General features: G+C 45.2%; 1 protein-coding gene across 1 annotated transcript; it reads right to left on the reverse strand.

Annotated features, from left to right (window-relative positions):
• Positions 1 to 18784: 18784 nt before the first annotated feature.
• Positions 18785 to 20917, reverse strand: LOC112229273 (ras-related and estrogen-regulated growth inhibitor-like protein). The gene is made up of 4 exons (XM_024395106.2): positions 20734 to 20917; positions 20467 to 20520; positions 20275 to 20351; positions 18785 to 20106 (listed from the first exon to the last, which is right to left on the reverse strand). The coding sequence occupies exons 1-4, from the start codon at positions 20801 to 20803 to the stop codon at positions 19690 to 19692; spliced, it is 618 nt and encodes a 205-aa protein (XP_024250874.1). The 5' UTR covers positions 20804 to 20917; the 3' UTR covers positions 18785 to 19689.
• Positions 20918 to 21101: the final 184 nt, after the last annotated feature.

Raw genomic sequence — 21101 nt, forward strand, 5'->3', positions numbered from 1 at the left:
CCGAATTTCTTCAGCCTCCTGAGGTTGAAGAGGCGCTGCTGCGCCTTCCTCACGATACTGTCTGTGTGAGTGGACCAATTCAGTTTGTCTGTGATGTGTATGCCGAGGAACTTAAAACTTGCTACCCTCTCCACTACTGTTCCATCGATGTGGATGGGGGGGTGTTCCCTCTGCTGTTTCCTGAAGTCCACAATCATCTCCTTAGTTTTGTTGACGTTGAGTGTGAGGTTATTTTCCTGACACCACACTCCGAGGGCCCTCACCTCCTCCCTGTAGGCCGTCTCGTCGTTGTTGGTAATCAAGCCTACCACTGTTGTGTCGTCCGCAAACTTGATGATTGAGTTGGAGGCGTGCATGGCCACGCAGTCGTGGGTGAACAGGGAGTACAGGAGAGGGCTCAGAACGCACCCTTGTGGGGCCCCAGTGTTGAGGATCAGCGGGGAGGAGATGTTGTTGCCTACCCTCACCACCTGGGGGCGGCCCGTCAGGAAGTCCAGTACCCAGTTGCACAGGGCGGGGTCGAGACCCAGGGTCTCGAGCTTGATGACGAGCTTGGAGGGTACTATGGTGTTGAATGCCGAGCTGTAGTCGATGAACAGCATTCTCACATAGGTATTCCTCTTGTCCAGATGGGTTAGGGCAGTGTGCAGTGTGGTTGAGATTGCATCGTCTGTGGACCTATTTGGGCGGTAAGCAAATTGGAGTGGGTCAAGGGTGTCAGGTAGGGTGGAGGTGATATGGTCCTTGACTAGTCTCTCAAAGCACTTCATGATGACGGATGTGAGTGCTACGGGGCGGTAGTCGTTTAGCTCAGTTACCTTAGCTTTCTTGGGAACAGGAACAATGGTGGCCCTCTTGAAGCATGTGGGAACAGCAGACTGGTATAGGGATTGATTGAATATGTCCGTAAATGTGTCCCGACTAGTCCCGACTAGTCTCCCAGTCCCTGCTGCTGAAAAACATCCCCACAGCATGATGCTGCCACCACCATACTTCACCATAGGGATGGTGCCAGGTTTCCTCCAGATGTGATGCTTAGCATTTAGTCCAATGTGTTCAAGCTTGGTTTAATCAGACCAGTGAATCTTGTTTCTCATGGTCTGAGAGTCCTTTAGGTGCCTCTCCAAGTGGACTGTCATGTGCCTTTTACTGAGGAGTGGCTTCCGTCTGGCCACTCTACCATAAAGGGCTGATTGGTGGAGTGCTGCAGAGATGGTTGTTCTTCTGGAAGGTCCTCCCATCTCCCCAGAGGATCTCTGGAGCTCTGTCAGAGTGACCATACCCAGATCTGTGCCTCGACACAATCCTGTCTCGGAGATCTATGCACACTTCTTTCGACCTCATCGCTTGGTTTTTGCTCTGACATGGACTGTCAATTGTGGGACTGTCACAAGTGTAGAGAGGAATAGGCAGTAGGCAGTCGCAGGTTTAGAACTACTGAATTTATTAAAGCACTAATATATATAAATAAAAGCGTGACAAAACCCAAATTGCTAAAATAATAAAGTACTCAGGGAACTGTAGGAGAGATTCCTCTCAGGAAAACAAGCAACATTTACAATGACCGACAAAGACAAATGACAGAGGGAGTATATATACAGTGATAGAGTGTGGATTGGAACCAGGTGTGTGTAATGATGACGAGACAAGTCCGGGGTTGTTGAGTGAAGGGCGTTCGCCAGCAGCAGGTTCGGCAGCAGCTAGAAGGCCGGCTACGCCAAACGCCTGAGCTGGACAGGAGGGGGAGCCAAAGCGAAGGCTGGTGTGACAGACCTTGGGGACGACCCCAGAGACGGGGTGCGGGTTGGTTGGGACAACACCTGTGGAAGTCCCGCCTACAGGGAGGAGGTTTCTAGTTTGCCACTCTCATTACTATGAATGTCTGCATCTCCAATTTGTGTTTTCCTTTTCCTTATCTCTTCTTGAGATGCGTCTCAGGCAGGCCCTATAAACAACATGAGCTGGCGTGACGTCATAACAACTGGTTTTGCCCTCTGGGAATCTAACCAACGAGTTCAGTTTCACTTCCCCCCAATGTTTCCCCTAAATCATCAGCGCAACCGAGAATTCGGCTGGGCCATCAAATATGGATTTAGTAAATCCAATAACAGTCCACAATAACTGAACTCTAAATGGGTTTGCTCCTGTCCTGCTATCGCAAATAACTCCATCTGTGCTGTAGCTGGCTTGACTGTCACTCTGGCCATCACACAGACGATACACCTCTGTCAAGGTCTAAAGGTGAGAAACTGTCAAGCCCCTCTTATAAGAAATGGCAGAGGGTCAGACATCTCGGCACCTGGTTTTAATTTAGTTTCCAGTGTTAACGATCAGTCGATCTGCGGCACAGGTGTGTGAAGCGACGCTAGCGACCCGCGTCGATTGAGCCGCTCACCCTTTGGCAGCCCAGGTGCGCTGGGAGTGAGAGGAGAGCTCTGTGTTCCCCTCGTGCACCCTGTGTGGCATGAGGGACCTGCTATGTGTGGAATGCAGGACCGGAGGGGGCCGAGCTGCTCACTGGAATGCCAGGAATGGCTGTCCTTCTCCATCATTCCGGAGACATTCAGAGGAGCGACCTGACCTCAGGGCTGTTTATTTGCAAACAGCGTGATGTGGTCGGTTTCAACCAAGTTGTTTTCCAAGAGTCCTTCTCCCACTTAGAGTCTCTGCCAAGAGGTCACTCTGGTTAAACTTTAGCCAACCTGTTGGTTGTCTTCTGCTGCTGTCCAGTGGGGGGACTTGGAGCAAGGTTCAAGTTGATTGTGAAGTTGAACGACTTATGATTTACATTTTAAACTGTTGGCTTTCAGTGGCCTGGAGCCAATATGTGGTAACTTCAGAGTTCAACCAGGACAGATATGCAGGCTGGAGTTTGGCATTAAGTGCTGGGTCAAAGCAATGGATGTTTTTAACCTGTCACGCCCTGACCTTAGAGAGCCGTTTTATTTCTCTATTTAGTTAGGTCAGGGTGTGATGTGGGGTGGGCATTCTATGTTCTATTTTCTATGTTTTGTATTTCTTTGTTTTGGCCGGGTATGGTTCTCAATCAGGGACAGCTGTCTATCGTTGTCTCTGATTGGGAATCATACTTAGGCAGCCCTTTCCCACCTGTCTTTGTGGGTAGTTAACTTTGTTTGTGGCACATAGCCCTTAAGCTTCACGGTTGTTTTGTATTGTTTGTATTTTTTGGCGTCATCCTAAATAAAAGCAATATGTACGCTCACCACGCTGCACCTTGGTCCGCTTCTTTCGACAGCCGTGACATAGCTAGTAGGGGCTAAGGTAGGGGAGCAAAGTCTCAACTGAGCAGAACCGCTGAAGCACGTAGTCTGCTATACCTTCTTTATATCGAAAAGGAGTGATGAGAATTTTGTCACTCAGTATTGCGCAACAGGAAGAGGAATGGATGGAATGTGCATAACTAAATGTTTTATTTTATCCCTTGTTTAATAGGTTGTTCCTCGTTTAACTGGCCCTCCATAGTGATAAAACAGGAAAACTTAACAAATCGTATGCAGTTAAATTATGTAACCAACTGATGGAATTTGTGTTTACCTTGAGCCAAGAACATAAATGTACAAAAAAATACAACATTTTTGAATCCAAATGGTTGAATCCCCTTCCATATTATGAGGCAGTTCACGTAGAACATTTCACAACACGCAAGTTCCCAGCTGTTCCTATCATGTCCGAAAGGGTTGTTTTAAAACGAGAAGATATTGTAAGACAGACTTAAGTTCCTCCATAACACAGTAATTTACCCCTTTTTTTAACCCCTTTTATGACCTGTTTTGGACTAATGAAGAGAGAGATAGTGGGAGAGAGCAAGTCATGCATTAGAGGCCACACTCCGCAGGGGGTTAAGAGGAGGGTTGGTTTGTCTGTGGTGACACAGACAGGTGGGGGGTCCTGTTCATCCTGGTGGATGACTTTGACCTTTCTCTTTAAATGCGCTCAACCAAATAACTCTGTCCTTTGTGTGTGTGTGTGTTTAAACTTAAGGTTCAAAGTGTAAATGTGACATTTCAGTATGGTAAATGCCTCTATGGTGGGCGTAGCCATGCTTGTTGTGAATGGTTTAACTATAGAGTGATCAACGGATTGACTGTTCTCCCCTCCAACATCATTAAGTTTGCTGAAGACATGACGGTGGTAGGCCTGATCACGGACGACGATGAGACAGCCTATAGGGAGGTCAGTGACCTTGGCAGTGTGGTGCCGGGATAACAACCTCTCTCTCTCAACATTAGCAAGACAAAGGAGCTGATAGTGGACTACAGGTAACAGCCTCCACCATCCATATCGATGGGGCTGTAGTGGATTGGGTTGAGAGCTTGAAGTTCCTCGGTGTCCACATCACTAAGGAATGAACGTGGTCCACACACACCAACAGTCGTGAAGGAGGCACATTCCAGAGGGTAGTGCATACGGCCTAGCACATCGCTGGGGCTGAGCTCCCGGCCATCCAGGACCTCTCTCACAAGGCGGTGTCAGAGGAAGGCCCTAAAAATGGTCAAAGGCTCCAGCCACCCTAGTCATACTGTTCTCTCTGATACCGCACGGCAAGAGGTACCGATGCACCAAGTCTGGAATTAACAGAACCCTGATCAGTTTCTACCCCCAAGCCACAAGACTGGTAAATAGTTAGTCTGGGTAGCGATTTGGTTATCTGCATGGACCCTTTTTGCACCAGCTTTGACTCATCACATACACTGCTGCTACTGTTTATCTATCCTGTTGCCTACTTAACCCCTACCTGTATGTACATATCTACCTTAATTACCACATATTCCTGCACATCAACTCGGTACCCCGTGTATATAGCCAAGCTATCATTACACATTGTTTATTTCTTATTCTCTGCATTGTTGGGTAAGGCCCATATGTAAGCATTTCACAGTTAGTCTAGACTCGTTGTTCACGACGCATGTGACAAACACTATGTGATAAAATATTATCAACAGCAAGTCAAAAACCAAGGTTCTTTCAAGCAGTCATGAGGCAGACGGTCAGTCTCTAGAGTCTGTATTAAAAGAGGGTTACAGGATAAAAGCCACACGGAACAAAACACAAGGACAGCACACTCCCACGACATACACGCTAGAGTCCATAGTCGTTTAGCATCTCATCTCACCTCATGGGTTTCCGATGTGGTAGTCGTGGCCTCGGCAGTCTCGTCATAGCAGGCCACGTCTTGAGGGCAGAGAAAGCCTAATCAGTAACGTCATCACACTAGAAACCATTGGTACTCACTCACACGTCGTTCGGCTCTTCATCCCAAAGCAGGATTGTTCCGTTCGACTCTTCCCGAGCAGGGTCACACTCATCTGATCCACTCTCCCCAGACGCCGGTCGGTTGATAGAGAGAGATTGAGTGCGTGTGCCTGAACACAGCCTGACTTTTTCCACATTTCGTTACGTTACAGCCTTATTCTAAAATGGATGAAATGAATCAAAATCCTCAGGAATCTATACACAATACTCCATAATGACAAAGTGAAAACTGTTTTTTAGAATTTTTGCAAATGTATGAAAAAAATACAAACAGAAATTGCTTCTTTACATAAGTATTCAGACCCTTTGCTATCAGACTCGAAATTGAGCTCAGGTGCATCATGTTTCCATTGATCATCCTTGAGATGATTCTACAACTTGATTGGAGTCCACCTGTGGTAAATTCAATTAATTGGACATGATTTGGAAAAGTACACACCTGTCTATATAAGGTCCCAGTCATGTTGGTATGAATGATTCGGGAGAAAGACGCAGGAATGCGTAATAGGGGCTTTGTACCCAAATTACGGCGTGCCGTGTAAAGGCACAGGGACAATGACCAAACAAGCACTGTACAAAAACACTGGGTTGAAACCCAAACAAAAGAGCGAGGAGTACCTCGAATAAATAACACATGCACACAATGAATAACGCACGGGACAAGACCCATAATCATCTGCGCAATCCATAAGGGAACGAAAGCAAAAACACACAGCACAGGTACTCACACGCACCAATGGACCACCCAATGGATACCAAAGGGCACACTTTTACAAGTACTAATCAATGGGAATATGGGCCAGGTGTGCGCAATGAACATTCCAGAGGGATCCGTGACAGTCCCACAGTTGACAGAGCAAAAACCAAGGAACAAGGTCGAAGGAAATGTCCGTAAGGTTCCGAGACTGAATTGTGTTGAGGCACAGATTTGGTCAGGGAGGTGACCAAGAACCTGATGGTCACTCTGACAGAACTCTAGAGTTCCTCTGTGGAGATGGGAGAACCTTCCAGAAGGACAACCATCTAAAAAGTAAAAAGAAAAAATAACAAATAATTCAAGAGCAACAGTAAAATAACAGTAGCGAGGCTACCTATAACACAGGTTAATCAAGGTAATTGAGGTAAGATGTACATGTAGGTAGAGTTAAAGTGACTATGCATGGATAATAAACAGAGTAGCAAAAAGAGAACGCAAATAGTCTGGGTAGCCAGAGAGAACAGTCTATGAGTCGGTTGGCTGGAGTCTTTGACAATTTTTAAGGCCTTTCTCTGACATCACCTGGTATAGAGGTCCTGGGTGGCAGGAAGCTAGGCCCCGGTGATGTACTGGGCTGTACGCACTACCCTCTGTAGTGCCTTGCGGTCGGAGGCCAAGCAGTTGCCATACCAGTCAGTGATGCAACCAGTTCGGATGCTCTCGATGGTGCAGCTGTAGAACCTATTGAAGATCTGAGGACCCATGCCAAATCTTTTCAGTCTCTTGATGGGGAATAGGTTTTGTTGTGCCCTCTTCACGACTGTCTTGGTGTATTTGGGCCATGTTGGTTCGTTGGTGATGTGGACACCAAGGAACTTGAAGCCCTCAACCTGCTCCACTACAGCCCTGTCGATGAGAATGGGGGCATGCTTGGTCCTCCTTTTCCTGTAGTCCACAATCATCTCCTTTGTCTTGATCAAGTTGAGGGAGAGGTTGTTATCCTGGCACCACATGGCCAGGTTTCTGACCACCTCTCTGTAGGCTGTCTCATCGTGTTGTAGTAGGCTAACTTAATGATGGTGTTGGAGTTGTGCCTGGCCAAGCAGTCATGACTGAACAGGGAGTACAAGAGGGGACTGAGCACGCACCCCTGAGGGGCCCCAGTGTTGAGGATCAGCGTGGCAGATGTGCTGCTACCTAGTTGTTTAGTCCCACGGTCCTTAGCTTAGTGATGAGCTTTCTGATGAGTGTTGAACGCTGAGCTGTAGTCAATTAATAGCATTCTCACGTAGGTGCTCCTTTTGTCCAGGTGGGAAAGGGCAGTGTGGAGTTCAATGGAGATCGCATCATCTGTGGATCTGTTGGGGCAGTATGCAAATTGGGGTGGGTCTAGGGTTTCTGGGATAATGGTGTTGAGGTGAGCCATGAACAGCTACAGACGTGAGTGCTTTAGTCGGTAGTCATTTAGGCTGGTTACCTTAGTGTTCACTGGGCACAGAGACTATGGTGGTCTGCTTAAAACATGTTGGTATTACAGACTCAGTCAGGGACAGGTTGAAAATGTCAGTGAAGTCACTTACAAGTTGGTCAGCGCATGCTCTGAGTACACGTCCTGGTAATCCATCTGGCCCTGCGGCCTTGTGAATGTTGACCTGTTTTAAGGTCTTACTCACATCGGCTACGGAGAGTGTGATCACACAGTCGTATGGAACAGCTGATGCTCTCATGGATGCTTCAGTGTTGCTTGCCTCGAAGCAAGCATAGAAGTAATTTAGCTTGTCTGGGAGGCTCGTGTCACTGGGTAGTTCACAGCTGTGCTTCCCTTTGTAGTCTGTAATAGTTTGCAAGCCCTGCCACATCTGATGAGCGTCGGAGCCGGTGTGGTATGATTTAATCTTAGTCCTGCATTGACACTTTGCCTGTTTGATGGTTCGTCGGAAGGCATAGCGGGATTTCTTATTGGTGTCCATGTTAGAGTCCCGCTCCTTGAAAGCGGCAAGTCTACCTTTTAACTCAGTGCGGCTGTTGCCTGTAATCCATGGCTTCTGGTTTGGGTATGTATGTACTATCACTGTGGAGATGACGTCATTGATGCACTTTTTGATGAAGCCAGTGACTGATGTGGTGTACTCCTCAATGCCATTGGAAGAATCTCTGAACATATTCCAGTCTGTGCTAGCAAAACAGACCTGTAGCTTAACATCTGCGTCATCTGACCACTTCTTTATTGACCGAGTAACTGGTGCTTCCTGCTTTAGTTTTTGCTTGTAAACATGAATCAGGAGGATAGAATTATGGTCAGATTTGCCAAATGGAGGGCGAGGGAGAGCTTTGTATGCGATAATGTGTGTGGAGTAACGGTGGTCCTCTGGTTGCACATTTAACATGCTAGTAAAAATGAGGTAAAACGGATTTAAGTTTCCCCGCATTAAATTCCCTGGCCACTAGGAGTGCTCCTCTGGATGAGCGTTTTCCTGTTTGCTTATGGCCTTATACAGCTCATTGAGTGCGGCCTTGGTACTAGCATCGGTTTGTGGTGGTAAATAGACAGCAATGAAAAGTATAGATGAAAATCCCTTGGTAAATAGTGGGGTCTACAGCTTATCGTGAGATACTCTACCTCAGGCGAGCAAAACCTCGAGCCTTCCTTAATATTCGATTTTGTGCACCAGCTGTTGTTTACAAATATACACAGACCGCCACCCTTTGTCTTACCAGAGGCGGCTCTTCTATCTTGCCGATGCAGTGTAAACCCCGCCAGCTGTATGTTATTCAGTCGTTGTTCAGCCACGACTCGGTGAAACATAAGATATTACAGTTTTTAATGTACTCTTGGTAGGATATTCGTGAACAATTTTTTTATCCAATGATTGTACGTTGGCTAATAGGACTGATGGTAGAGGCAGATTACCCACTCACCGTCGGATCCTTACAAGGCACCCCGACCCACGTCCCTGATATCTCCGTCTCCGTCTCCGTCTCCGTCTCCGTCTCCGTCTCATGCGAATCACAGGGATTTGGGCCTTGTCGGGTGTCTGAAGTAAATCCTTTACATCCGACTCGTCACCTCCAGTACGAGGTGAGTAATCGCTGTCCTGATATCTAGAATCTCTTTTCGGTCAGAAGAGACGATGGCAGAAACATTATTTACAAAATAGGTTAGAAATAACGCGAAAAATCACACACAAAAGCACAATTGGTTAGGAGTCCGTAAAACGGCAGCCATCTCCTCCGGCGCCATTCTGTTGCAAACACTCAAATTGAAGGTTAACCAATTCAAAGTAAAGGAAGTCCCTCAACATAAGTAAATAAGACATGTACCAAAACTCAGCACACAATAGAATAAATATTTAAATCACCTGTAGGTTAATACATTCAAAATAAAGCACACATGAGGGAATAAAGAGAAAGGACTAAACAGAGCCGTAACACATACTCACATGCCAATAAGACACTAGCTGTGTTCGAATACTCATACTGACCGCACTAACCTACTATTTGTGTTGTAAATTGAGTGTGTAGTATGTTTATTTGTCATAGTATTGAAATAGTTAGTATGCCAAAAGTTGTACTACTTTCGCCAAAATACAAGTATGCAAGCAGTGGACACTATTTTCGTGCTTTTAAGGCCCACACTGCAATTCTTCAGAAAATGGGCGTGGCATAACAGAATTTTCAGATTTGAAGAAAATGTCAGAAAATATCTGAGAGCAGATACAAATTCATCGCTTTAGCTAATTTTGACAAATGTTAAGAAAATGTTGAGCAAAGTAATAAAGTAATGACTTTTCAAATAAGTTACGTTACACGTTATGTTGGCTGACAATTTGTTAGCTACGCTAGCCACATTGCATATCATTACACCAGTTGCTTGTATGTACCGGTATGTTAGCTAGCTACCTAACGTTAGTTGGCTACTAATGAATCGAACTTGCCAGTATATTAACTATATGCTATTTAACTAAGTACCCACCATTCATTGACTTGATTATTCACCTCATTCTTAGCTTAGCTAAGTGGTATAGTCGTTGTGCGTTCTGAATGGACATTGTTAATTAAGTCGTAAGATGTCTAGCTAGTCATTTGTTATGCTAACAAGCTAGCAAGAAGTTGCATAGCAACAGCATCAATTTCTAGTAGACAGGCGAAGCACTAGTGCACTCAACTGAAAGGATACCGTTCGTTTACAGTATACTTAAATGAACTAATATTATATAGTATGTAGTATATACCCATTAAGTATGTAGTATACAGTATGTTATTATGGGTATTCGAACACAGCTACTGTCAATGAGTTGTGTGTGTGCGTGTGTGTGTGTGTGTGTGTGTGTGTGTGTGTGTGTGTGTGTGTGTGTGTGTGTGTGTGTGTGTGTGTGTGTGTGTGTGTGTGTGTGTGTGTGTGTGTGTGTGTGTGTGTGTGTGTGTGTGTGTGTGTGTGTGTGTGTGTGTGCATGTGTTGTACTGTATAGGTAGAAGTATGTGGGAAGTGTGCACAATAAAACCTGCGATCTCTCGTCTTCTCTAACAGGGGGGGAAGTATGTAAAAAAGACACCTGTATTCAGCAGTAGTACTCAAATAAGACTTTATAGGTTTCGTAGGTACAGTACATCTCTGCCTTCACGTGTGCACTGAATGTCCGTACTTAACGGACTATGGCAGTAAACATGTACAGATCTGTCTACAAAGTGCTTGTTTTTTGGGCCTGCATATCCTTCCAGCGAGAACGTACATACAGTAGTTACATTTGTTTGTTTCTCGCTGAGTAGTGCATGGAGCTTTTGGCAGGGTGCGAGTGGTACCAAGCACATTCCAGGGTATTTAATATGGAGTTTAATGATTAGCTGACTCTGCTTGGGGTCCACCACTCTCCATGGGAGGAATGCTATTGGGCTGAGTCATCGTCTACCAAACAGAAGAGCTTTCTAATATCTCAGCCAGGGAGCACTGAAACAAGGCACCTTACTGATGAAATGGACATTCTAACACTCAATAATCTGTATTCACAGCATAAAAGAATGCATGTAAAATGGCGGTTTGCGGAGTACAAATGTACATTGTGACAGTCGACATCTTGACATAGGCACAATGGATGCCAAGATGTAGTCTGGGGTTTGGGTTCAGAGTTTTCACTGGAGTGCGCTCCTTCATTGAAGAAAGTGAGATCAGCAAACTTGAAGGCCAATCTTACCAGATAATGCAGATGCTTGCTACCTGAAACCACTTACTTACGATTATGGGTTTTACACATCCAGCTTTGCTTTAACAATAAAAATCACTCCCGCTTGACAAAAGTTTCAAAAATAACTGCGCTGAGGTTACGTATACAGAGCTACACTCCACGCTGCTGAAATGCACATTTAGAAATGATGGCCTATATGACCGGCATCCAATGAATCCTTGCAGCACTACCACTAGACCAGCCTCCAACACGGGACTTCTTTAGCATTGGATAGGGACAGAACATTTTCTGAAATTATGACATCTGACATTTTGGTACATTCACCTGCCCTCGGCTAGTCAATAGAGTTAGTATCATACAATGAACACTGTCCCCTGGTTGACTCAGGCTACATGTAACAAAGTTCCTGTGTAGGTCACACGTCAAGGGTCATCCCAGAACAGAGGAGGCAGGTGGGGGGAGCTATAGGAGGATGGGTTCGTTGTAAAGACTAGAATGGAAGTAATGGAATGGTATCGAACACATCAAACATATGGAAACCACGTTCGACTCCGTTCCATTCATTTCATTCCAGCCATTACAAGGAGCATGTCCTCCTATAGCGCCTCCCACCAGCCTCCCCTGGCCCAGTTGCAGATCAGGCAGCTCAATAGTAACTGAGGTGTCCTGATTATATCTCAGGAGTCAGACACTTACCCAACAAATACCTTTCAAGGAGCCAATCACTAAAGGTGAGAGGTCAAGTCCTGTAAAAAACATGGGAGTGGAGATAAGGTGTGTCTGAACAGGGAGGAGGAAGTCAAATAATAGACTCATAGTTACAGACACACTCCCTCTCAATGGACCTCTCTCTTTCACACACACACACGCACGCACACACACATTAAGACACATGGCAAGGACACACTGACACAGGTAGTTCATCTTCTCCGTGCATCAGAGACAGACCAATAGGAACCTAATCATTAATATCCTGTCTTCTACTTCACCGTCTTCCACTCACCTTGGGAGTGGGTTTGTGTTTATGTTTGAGAGAGAGTGAGGCAGGGTCTCTATAGGCCAATCTTATTTGGAGGGGCACTACAATCTGTTCATGTGTCTGGAGAGAGGCCCTCAGGTACACCGGGAGAGAGTGTTTGGAGTGATCTGTTTACTCCACAGTGTGTGTGTGTGTGTGTGTGTGTGTGTGTGTGTGTGTGTGTGTGTGTGTGTGTGTGTGTGTGTGTGTGTGTGTGTGTGTGTGTGTGTGTGTGTGTGTGTGTGTGTGTACCTTCCACTTGTGCTGCAAATATGCTTAGTCAGCATCCTGTTGTCATTCCTCTTCAGAGTTTCCTTTTGTCATTACAGGGGAAAGTGATCTCAGATACCCATTTCAGACTGTAGATGTGGTATATTACCAAGACAGAAAAACAAAAGACAATGTTTATATGACCCCCATTCAAACAGCCCCTTATTTACCACTTTCTTGCAGGTGTACCCCTTTTATACAAATCAGTAAGTAACTTGCAAATTGGGAGGGGCCGGGTTGGGGGGTGTTTGCATTTCAAATTAGGGAGGTGTTAAACAATGGAAGTGTGAATGGCTTTACCTGTAAAAAGCAGAGTACCATTCATACAAATCGGATTCCTGTATTTTGGTTACAGGGTCTGTGAAAATGCAGGAATCATGAATAGGTCTTTAGCCCTACCCCACACAATTGTTACATGTTTAAAACAACAACCCAGACTTAAAGCACCAACGACCAAGCAGTGGCAACCCACTGGGCACACTATGGTTGAATCAACGTTGTTTCCACATTTCAATTCAATTACGTTAAACCATTGTGGAATTGACGTTGAATTGACATCTGTGCCCAGTGGGAAGGACAATCTCCTTTGGAAGGAAGCCGTCCTCCTCGGCTGGCTGGGTAGAAGGTCAGAGTGTGGATGGCCATTCTTATGCATCCCTAAAACGGTTTCTTTTGTGTGATTGCAAGAACTTTCTAAATGGATTTCACATTGACATGTGAGGGGCATGACTGGACATTGCTCTGTTTTACTACGTGTCCAATGGTACTGACATGGATGTCATCCATGTTGTTGATGCCTGCCTGCTGTCTGGTCATTATTGATTGGTCCCAGTTGCACAATGCAGTTGGCCTGGGTCATGTTCATTGGGCACCAACGGGAACAAGTGAAAATGAAACTGGGTGGGACAACCTGGGCTGGTCCAATAAGAAACAATAATTTAGGTTTTCCTTTGCTTTCCCTAACCCACACACTTACACACTCACTCTCTCTCTAGGGTCACCGGTGATGGTCAAGACAGGCCAATATCGTCTGTGTTAGCCTCCTCTTCCCTAGGGCCTTATTAGATAACAGCCAGTAATCAAATTTCTGTGCTCTCTAAATCCCACTTTCTCTCCATACAACCGGAGGTCTACTGGCAATGTGAACATCTGCTGCCCCTCAATCCCAGACATATCCAAGAACCCTTCGCCCTCCTCCACCCCCCAATAGCTGGGGATGTAAGCCTCTGGCTGGTCCTGGACACTTGCATGACTCAAGCAGCTGGTACTCCACATCCGGTCTGTGAATGAAAAGCCATATCTACCACAGACAAACTGGTCTCTCCGGCCTTGTGTGCCAGCGTCATTGACTGAGAGGAGGCCGTGGTGGGTGGGGGTGTGTGTGTGTGTGGGGGGGGGGTCCTCTGTGTGTCTGTGTGTGTTAACGACATGCCTGAAAGAAGCTGCGAGGTGTGTTTCTGTGCTCCTTGTTCGTTGGCACAGGTCAAACCACTGGAGCTTCCGGAGAATCCTCGCTGTCTTTTAGAAAAAAAGACGCCCACTCTCTCTCGTCAACGTGCCCCTAACCTCCCAACCCCCCACTGTTGATCGGAAGTAGAGTTCATTCTGTGGGATCTTCCCGGCGGTGCTTGCTATCTCGATGGCGTGGGCGCGTTTGCGTGGGCGAGAGACCGTCGGCAACAGTGACAGCCCTGGTTGCCATGGACACTGAGTTTCCCTTTTCCATTCCGTCCCACAACGATGACATCGTGGCAGCTCTCACTCTGTGTGGCACACCAACCTGTACTCCAACCGACACGATCCTTCCCACTCATTACAGATAAGTGTCAACGATGGTGTTGTTGTTGCCATGAGCCTCCACGTTCATATTCATTAGTACTGATTGAAGCACTAAAGAGACAAATATTTGTTGTTGCTTGCGTCACGTGTCCGGGGGGTGTCACGGAGTGGATTTCATAACAGGAGACAATGCTCTAAACTAATGTTCCTCACAAAACGTCATTTGCGCATCGGCTCAGAACCCCTAACCCAATAGCCACATTTGCCCTACCAACCTCCCCCAGATACATTACCATTACATACTGTATGGATGTACTTTACATGTAAGTATTATCACGTTTGTATGCAACAGGCAAACGCCTCGGGAAAATAATAATAAAAAGAATAAAAAAGGAAATCCCACCCTGCCAGAGCTGTATAGTCCCCGAATCATGGCAGGTAGCCAGGTGGTTAGAGCGTTGTACTAGTAACCGAAAGGTGGCAAGATCGAATCCCCGAGCTGACAAGGTAGAAATCTGTCATTCTGCCCCTGAACAAGGCAGTTAACCCACTGTTCCTAGAATGTCATTGAAAATAAGAATGTTCTTAACTGACTTGCCTAGTTAAATAAAGGTTCAAATAAAAATCACTGTTGGTCTCCATTGACAATGTTAATGGGATGGCAGAAGCTGTGGTAGCTACATACTGTATGCAGTATGACGTACTCATAGTACTTCCTTCTACATACCGACCTATTTGTTCAGGCGAGAGACGCCCACGATAACCCTGGTGTAGGTTGCAGAAATACAAGTGCTTGAACTGTACACTGAATATACAAAACATTAAGAACACCTGCTCTTTCCATGACATAGACTGACCAGGTGAATCCAGGTGAAATCTATGATCCCTTATTGATGCCACTTGTTAAATCCACTTCAATCAGTGTAGATGGAGGGGAGGAGACAGGTTAAAGAAGGATTTTTAAGCCTTGAGACAATTGAGACATGGATTGTGTATGTGTGCCATTCAGAGGGTGAATGGGCGACAAAATATTTAGGTGCCTTTACAAGGGGTATTGTAGTAGGTGCAAGCTGCACCCGTTTGGCAAGTACAGCAACGCTGCTGAGTTTCTCACGCTGAATAGTTTTTCGTGTGTATCAAGAAGGTGTTCCCACTGTTTGGTAAACTCAGTGTACTGTATATGACGTGCATTATACAAGTGTGGTCCTCCCTCCTAGGATAGTTACAAAATGACACATTGGTTTCCTTACCCTGTAAGAGTCTATGGACAACATATGACTGCAATCCTAATATCGGTCACACGCTAACATCGGTCACATGACTTGAATGGGATTCGTGCCACAAATGCAAAAGTATTTGTGTCACGGAAACTAAACCAATGCATGGATTGCTGCCATACCTTGTCCATAGACTTCTTACAGGGTAAGGAAACCAATATGCCTTTTTGTAATTTGGGTGAAGTATCCCTGTAGTTAATCCTTATCTCCATTGACATGCATTCATAATGTTTTACAGTATTATTTGCATGGGATATGGTTGAGATGTGTATGATACTTTTGGTCATGTACTGTATGTGGACACCTGCTCGTCGAACATCTCATTCCAAAATCATGGGCATTAATATAGAGTTGTTCCCCCCTTTGCTGCTATAACAGCCTCCACTCTTCTGGGAAGGCTTTCCACTAGATGTTGGAACATTGCTGCGGGGACTTGCTTCCATTCAGCCACAAGAGCATTAGTGAGGTCAGGCACTGATGTTGGGCGATTAGGCCTGGCTCGCAGTCGGTGTTACAATTCATCACAAAGGTATTCGATTGAGTTGAGGTCAAGGGTCTGTGCAGGCCAGTAAAGTTCTTCCACACTGATCTCGACAAACCATTTCTGTATGGACCTCGGCTTTGTGCACGGGGGCATTGTCATGCTGAAACAGCAAAGGGCCTTCCCCAAACTGTTGCCTCAAAGTTGGAAGCACAGAATCATCTAGAATGTTATTGTTTGCTGTAGAGTTAAGATTTTCTTTCACTGGAACTAAGGGGCCTAGCCCGAACCATGAAAAACAGCCCCAGACCATTATTCCTCATCCACCAAACTTTACAGTTGACATTTGCATTCGGGCAGGTTGAGTTCTACTGGCATCCACCAAACCCAGATTTGTCCGTCGGACTGCCAGATGGTGAAGCGTGATTCATCACTCCAGAGAACGCGTTTCCACCGCTCCTGAGTCCAATAGGGGAGCTATACACTACTCCAGCTGACGCTTGGCATTGTGCATGGTGATCTTAGGCTTGTGTGCGGCTGCTCAGCCATTGAAACCCATTTCATGAAGCTCTCAACTAACAGTTAATTATGTTTACGTTGCTTCCAGAGACAGTTTGGAACTCGGTAGTGAGTTTTGCAAATGAGGACAGATGCTTTTTATGTGCTACGTGCTTCAGCACTCGGAGGTCCCGTTCTGTGAGCTTGTGTAGTCTACCACTTCGCGGCTGAGCTGTTGTTGCTCCTAGAAGTTTCCACTTCACAATAACAGCACTTACAGTTGACCGGGGCAGCTCTAGCAGGGCAGAAATTTGACAAACTGACTTGTTGTATAAGGTGGCATCCTATGACGGTGCCGCTTTGAAATTCACTGAGGTCTTCAGTAAGTCCATTCTACTGCCAATGTTTATCTGTGGAGATTGCATGGCTGTGTGCTCGATTTTATACACCTTTAAGCAACGGGCGAGGCTGAAATAGCATCCACATACTTTTGTATATATAGTGTATCTATAGTATTTTCATACAGCATTATTGTGTGTCCACAAGGAGAGAAGGAAGCTCATTTAGACAGTTGAGAGTCGCCCTTCCTTCTCTCTTTTAAATACATTTATTGGAAAGGTTAAGGAGAGCCTGGAGGAGACCCAGTGATCCCAGGGTGGTTACGCCTGAGGAGTGGGACCTGAACAAGGATTGTCAGTGAAGAATAGGCCTCTTGGCAGGGGACAGACAGGCAGCGATACGCTGTGAACCTGTGGCAACCAGCGGTGATAAAGACGAGAACACATGGAGAAGCATGAGAGGCTCTGTGTGTTATGGAAGGTGGGCATGGACCTTTGCTTCTTTAGCCCCGTTTACACCTGGTAGAAACATGCATCCTTAATCCTGATCCACATTCTGATTGAGTCCAAATTTTAAGACGGGTGTAGACGATTAAAAGACGCATTGTGATCTGAATGTGATCAGATCTTCATGCCCACCTCCAGAGGTAGTCAGGCACGCATTGTCACTGGATATGTAGACGGATCTGGAAAGTAAAACCATTTAAATGATCATTATGGCACCAATATTTCTTAAAGTAAATAAATATATATATTTTTAAAGAATATCTGTCAAATCATTTGCATCGAGGGAGGTACCAGGAAATCTGGTCACAATGAGTATACAGTGGACATATAAAAGTCACATTTTAACACCATGCACAATCAGAATGTGGACAAGATCCGGAAACAGGACCAGGTTTAAACAAAGCTTTTGAGCAGTAACTGATAAAGATGAAGTACCTGTGGGGACTGCCTGAAGCGCTGGGGGCTGTGTCAATATCGAGTCCCCCACTGCTTGTCACCACAGGGGTGGCGAACCCTCCTCCTGGAAAACTACTGGGTTTTCAGTTTACTGCTCCAGCCCTGCTAAACACTAACACCTGATTCTACTAATCAACTGCTCATCAGCACCTTGCTTACATATCCTTTCTGCTGGATGTTTGTATGTGCAAACTCACAGCATTAGCAAAGCAACCCACATAGCCTCCTTGAGCCAATCTGGCTATTGAGATGTGGTTTCTGTTGGGGCATCACGTGATGCTCAGGTGTTATGACTGGAAAACTCCCACGCTTGGCCACAATGGTCATCACGCTGCAGTCAGTATCCCACACTTTGATCCTGCCAGGTCAAGTGTGTGAGTGAACCTGTGAGTAAACAAGGGGGCAATGAGGTGGCACAAGCTCCCCTCTTTTGTTGTGAATGAGGATGTTAGTTTTTATTGGTTTCATTTGGTCAATCGAATGCAGTGGAGGAAATGGCTTTGAAGTGCAGAGTTTAAGTGCACAGACTTCAGGATGATTGACTGCATTTCCCTTGTAGTTGACCTTGGTTAGAAAGTCAACATTGATGGGAGCTTGGGGGTTAGATTGGCTACTTTCGCCATAGGGATTCTATGGGATTAGGCTTGGAGATCTCAGTTCAGCGATCTTGGAGCTGTATTGGAGCAGATTTCTGATTTGTGGAGATTTCTGATTTGTGAGAGAGCACAATAAAGGATAACTTTTTGGAATGTCAAAATGTTCATGCTTTCAAAATGGTTTTGCATTAAGTTTGATTTGTTTCACCCTTCACATAATGGAATTGAATGGATTTTTGTACAAATAACCTTGGAAACCTTAGTTGAGATGATCTGATGTGGTTTGGTTCATCTTTACCTCTAGCTAGAATGGGTGAGAAGATGTTCCCCTCTTAAAGTGAATAAAATAAAAAATCTCCAGCATGGTTTGACAAAGAGCTTAAAAAAAAATAGATTGCACTTAAGCATTTGTTTGACATTTTATTAGGAAATCTGTAATGTGTACACTTAAAGTCTAATGACTTGTATAACAAACATGACTTCAGTTATCATTCATGAAAAGTTCCCATTTATTTTTTTATAGAATCAGTAGCAAATGAAATAGACAAGACGTTGGTCCAGTGCATCAACAACCCTGTGAAAAAGTAAAGTGGGCCTCTGCATTCTTAGAACACATCAAATGTACAGTACACAAAGACGGTATTGCCACTATTGAACATCCTAAAGATGAACAGAGAATTGGTCCCCCAATAGCTGGCCTTTCAAGATGCCTTGAAGTGTGATGCTGGTGGCATATATGGAAACACAGCAAAGCTACACGTATACTAACTGAGGCGGCAAGTTTAATGACCAGACCATTATAATGAGTGAAACGGCTACACATTCACATCTGTCTTGCATAGATTGTCAACAGTCCAAAAAAAGGATTGTGCCAATGACAAGGCCAAGCTGGCCTGACCCTTAGAACATTCTGCATACTGATACAGTTTAGTAAAGAAAAATAAATTGTCTATTGCACATAAGTTTTCCACAATACTTCTTCCAGGCATTTAAACATGATACCATTTGCTTTACAGCTGGCAATTCATTGTACGGCAATCTAATATATTGGACATTTAAGGGCATGTAATGCTACTTTAGTCCAGCTGACCTCAAGAGTATTTATTTTGCAGTAAGTAGATTGTCCAAAGGCCCGTTCGACAGGATTTGATTGTCAATCTTCTCATTTGAGTAAGAATCCAAGCAGGGTGAATTCAGTTAGGCCGCACTGACCTATTCCAATATGGAAACGTAGCGAACCACTTCTCGCACGGACAAGTCCCGGACCGTTTAGACGCAGAACTATCATCTCAGTGTCTCTCATATTAGGCTATTGGAACTACTCAGTTCTCTTCCTCCCGAAAACGGCGGACATGCTTCTCACGATACCTTTGATCCCAGCTGCCCCCTTCTTGAGCGCCCTCGCCTCTCGGATAAGGTCGAGCAGTTCGTGAAATACCAGCTGTACCCCGTGGTATGTCTCCGCTGCAGAGATCTCGAAAAAGCCACAGTTTGTGGAAAGAGTGAGGAGGCGTCCTTCCTCGCTGGAGACGGTGCGGCGATGCTGGAGGTCGCGTTTATTCCCTACGATGACGATGGGAGGTGCGCCGGGGAATTTGCTTTTGGCTTGCCTGATGCGCTTCACCTGTTGCCGCACCACGTTGAAGCTGGCACGGTCACATATGCTGTAAACCAGGATGAAACCGTCCGCCCACTGTAGTTGTCGGTCGCTGATGTGTCCCGCGCCCTCATCATTCTAAAACACATGAAGACAAAATACATTCCTTTAGTAAACCCTTTAACCTCATGGTTTAATAGAAAACCTCAATCATGCCCTGACTGTTGGAGTGTCCACTAGTCAAAGTCTTTGTTACCATTATAACGTTATTATAATGTAGCCCGAATGCTATACGTTTTGCCTCACCTGAGGGCAAAGTGAGTCCCAGATATTAAAGCAGATATCCCGTCCGTCTATTCTGTCAGTATGACTGTAGATGGATTCTGTAAAGGCAAAAATAACGGACCATTTATATACTTGGTTTGATCGACTGTAACCTTTTGATATGAACGCAATTATAGCATTACCAATGGATCAAGTCAAAAGACCAGCACTTACCAATGTCGCCGTATTCGCCAATAAACCTTCTAGTGAGAAACCGCACCGTGAGAGCTGAGGGCAGAAAATAGCGCAATTGATGAGACATGTTGATCAGTACATGTATTAGCCCTACTACACAAGGAAATAAATTCTTCGTTGCATTTGGCCACCATAACTCGTCTAATTTCAATGACCACAAATATATGCTCTTCATGGTGCACAAAGACTGTCAATGTCATGAATAAAAGTGCAAAAACATTAAGGATTCTTTAAAATTATTCTCACCAGATTTACCGACGCTTTCAGCTCCAAGTAGTAAGAAATTAGCCTCCACTTTTTGCTGACTTCCTTCCATTGTTTTGTTGTAGTGGCGTGTGGCGGATTTAGTTAGACAACCATTTGTTGAAAGGGTGCAACGTTTTCCGTGTCTGCTCAACGTGGAGGATACACAGTGTAAAATATATGGGATTGTGCCGTGTCAATTTATAAGGGGTAGGCGGGCCCGGTTCTCTGGTGGCTAAACCTACGGGCCAATGAGAGGCCAATGCGCTTAATATAGTACTTCGTAACTAGCTGATTAACAATACAGAATCATAGTAGCGGTAAGTAGTTTGCTGCGTTTTTATTTATGATTGTATTTAAGTGTGTGTGGG

This window comes from Oncorhynchus tshawytscha, linkage group LG31, assembly GCF_018296145.1.
Source record: "Oncorhynchus tshawytscha isolate Ot180627B linkage group LG31, Otsh_v2.0, whole genome shotgun sequence".
Lineage (NCBI taxonomy): Eukaryota > Metazoa > Chordata > Actinopteri > Salmoniformes > Salmonidae > Oncorhynchus > Oncorhynchus tshawytscha.

Bases quoted from the DNA above. Each gene is read 5' to 3' on its own strand.
- LOC112229273 (XM_024395106.2), bottom strand. From the start codon at position 20,803: ATGGAAGGAAGTCAGCAAAAAGTGGAGGCTAATTTCTTACTACTTGGA. The intron at 20,521-20,733 runs GTGAGAATAATT...TTCTGCCCTCAG, and splicing joins TGAAAGCGTCGGTAAATCTG to CTCTCACGGTGCGGTTTCTC. The intron at 20,107-20,274 runs GTGAGGCAAAAC...CATGTGTTTTAG, and splicing joins GGGACTCACTTTGCCCTCAG to AATGATGAGGGCGCGGGACA.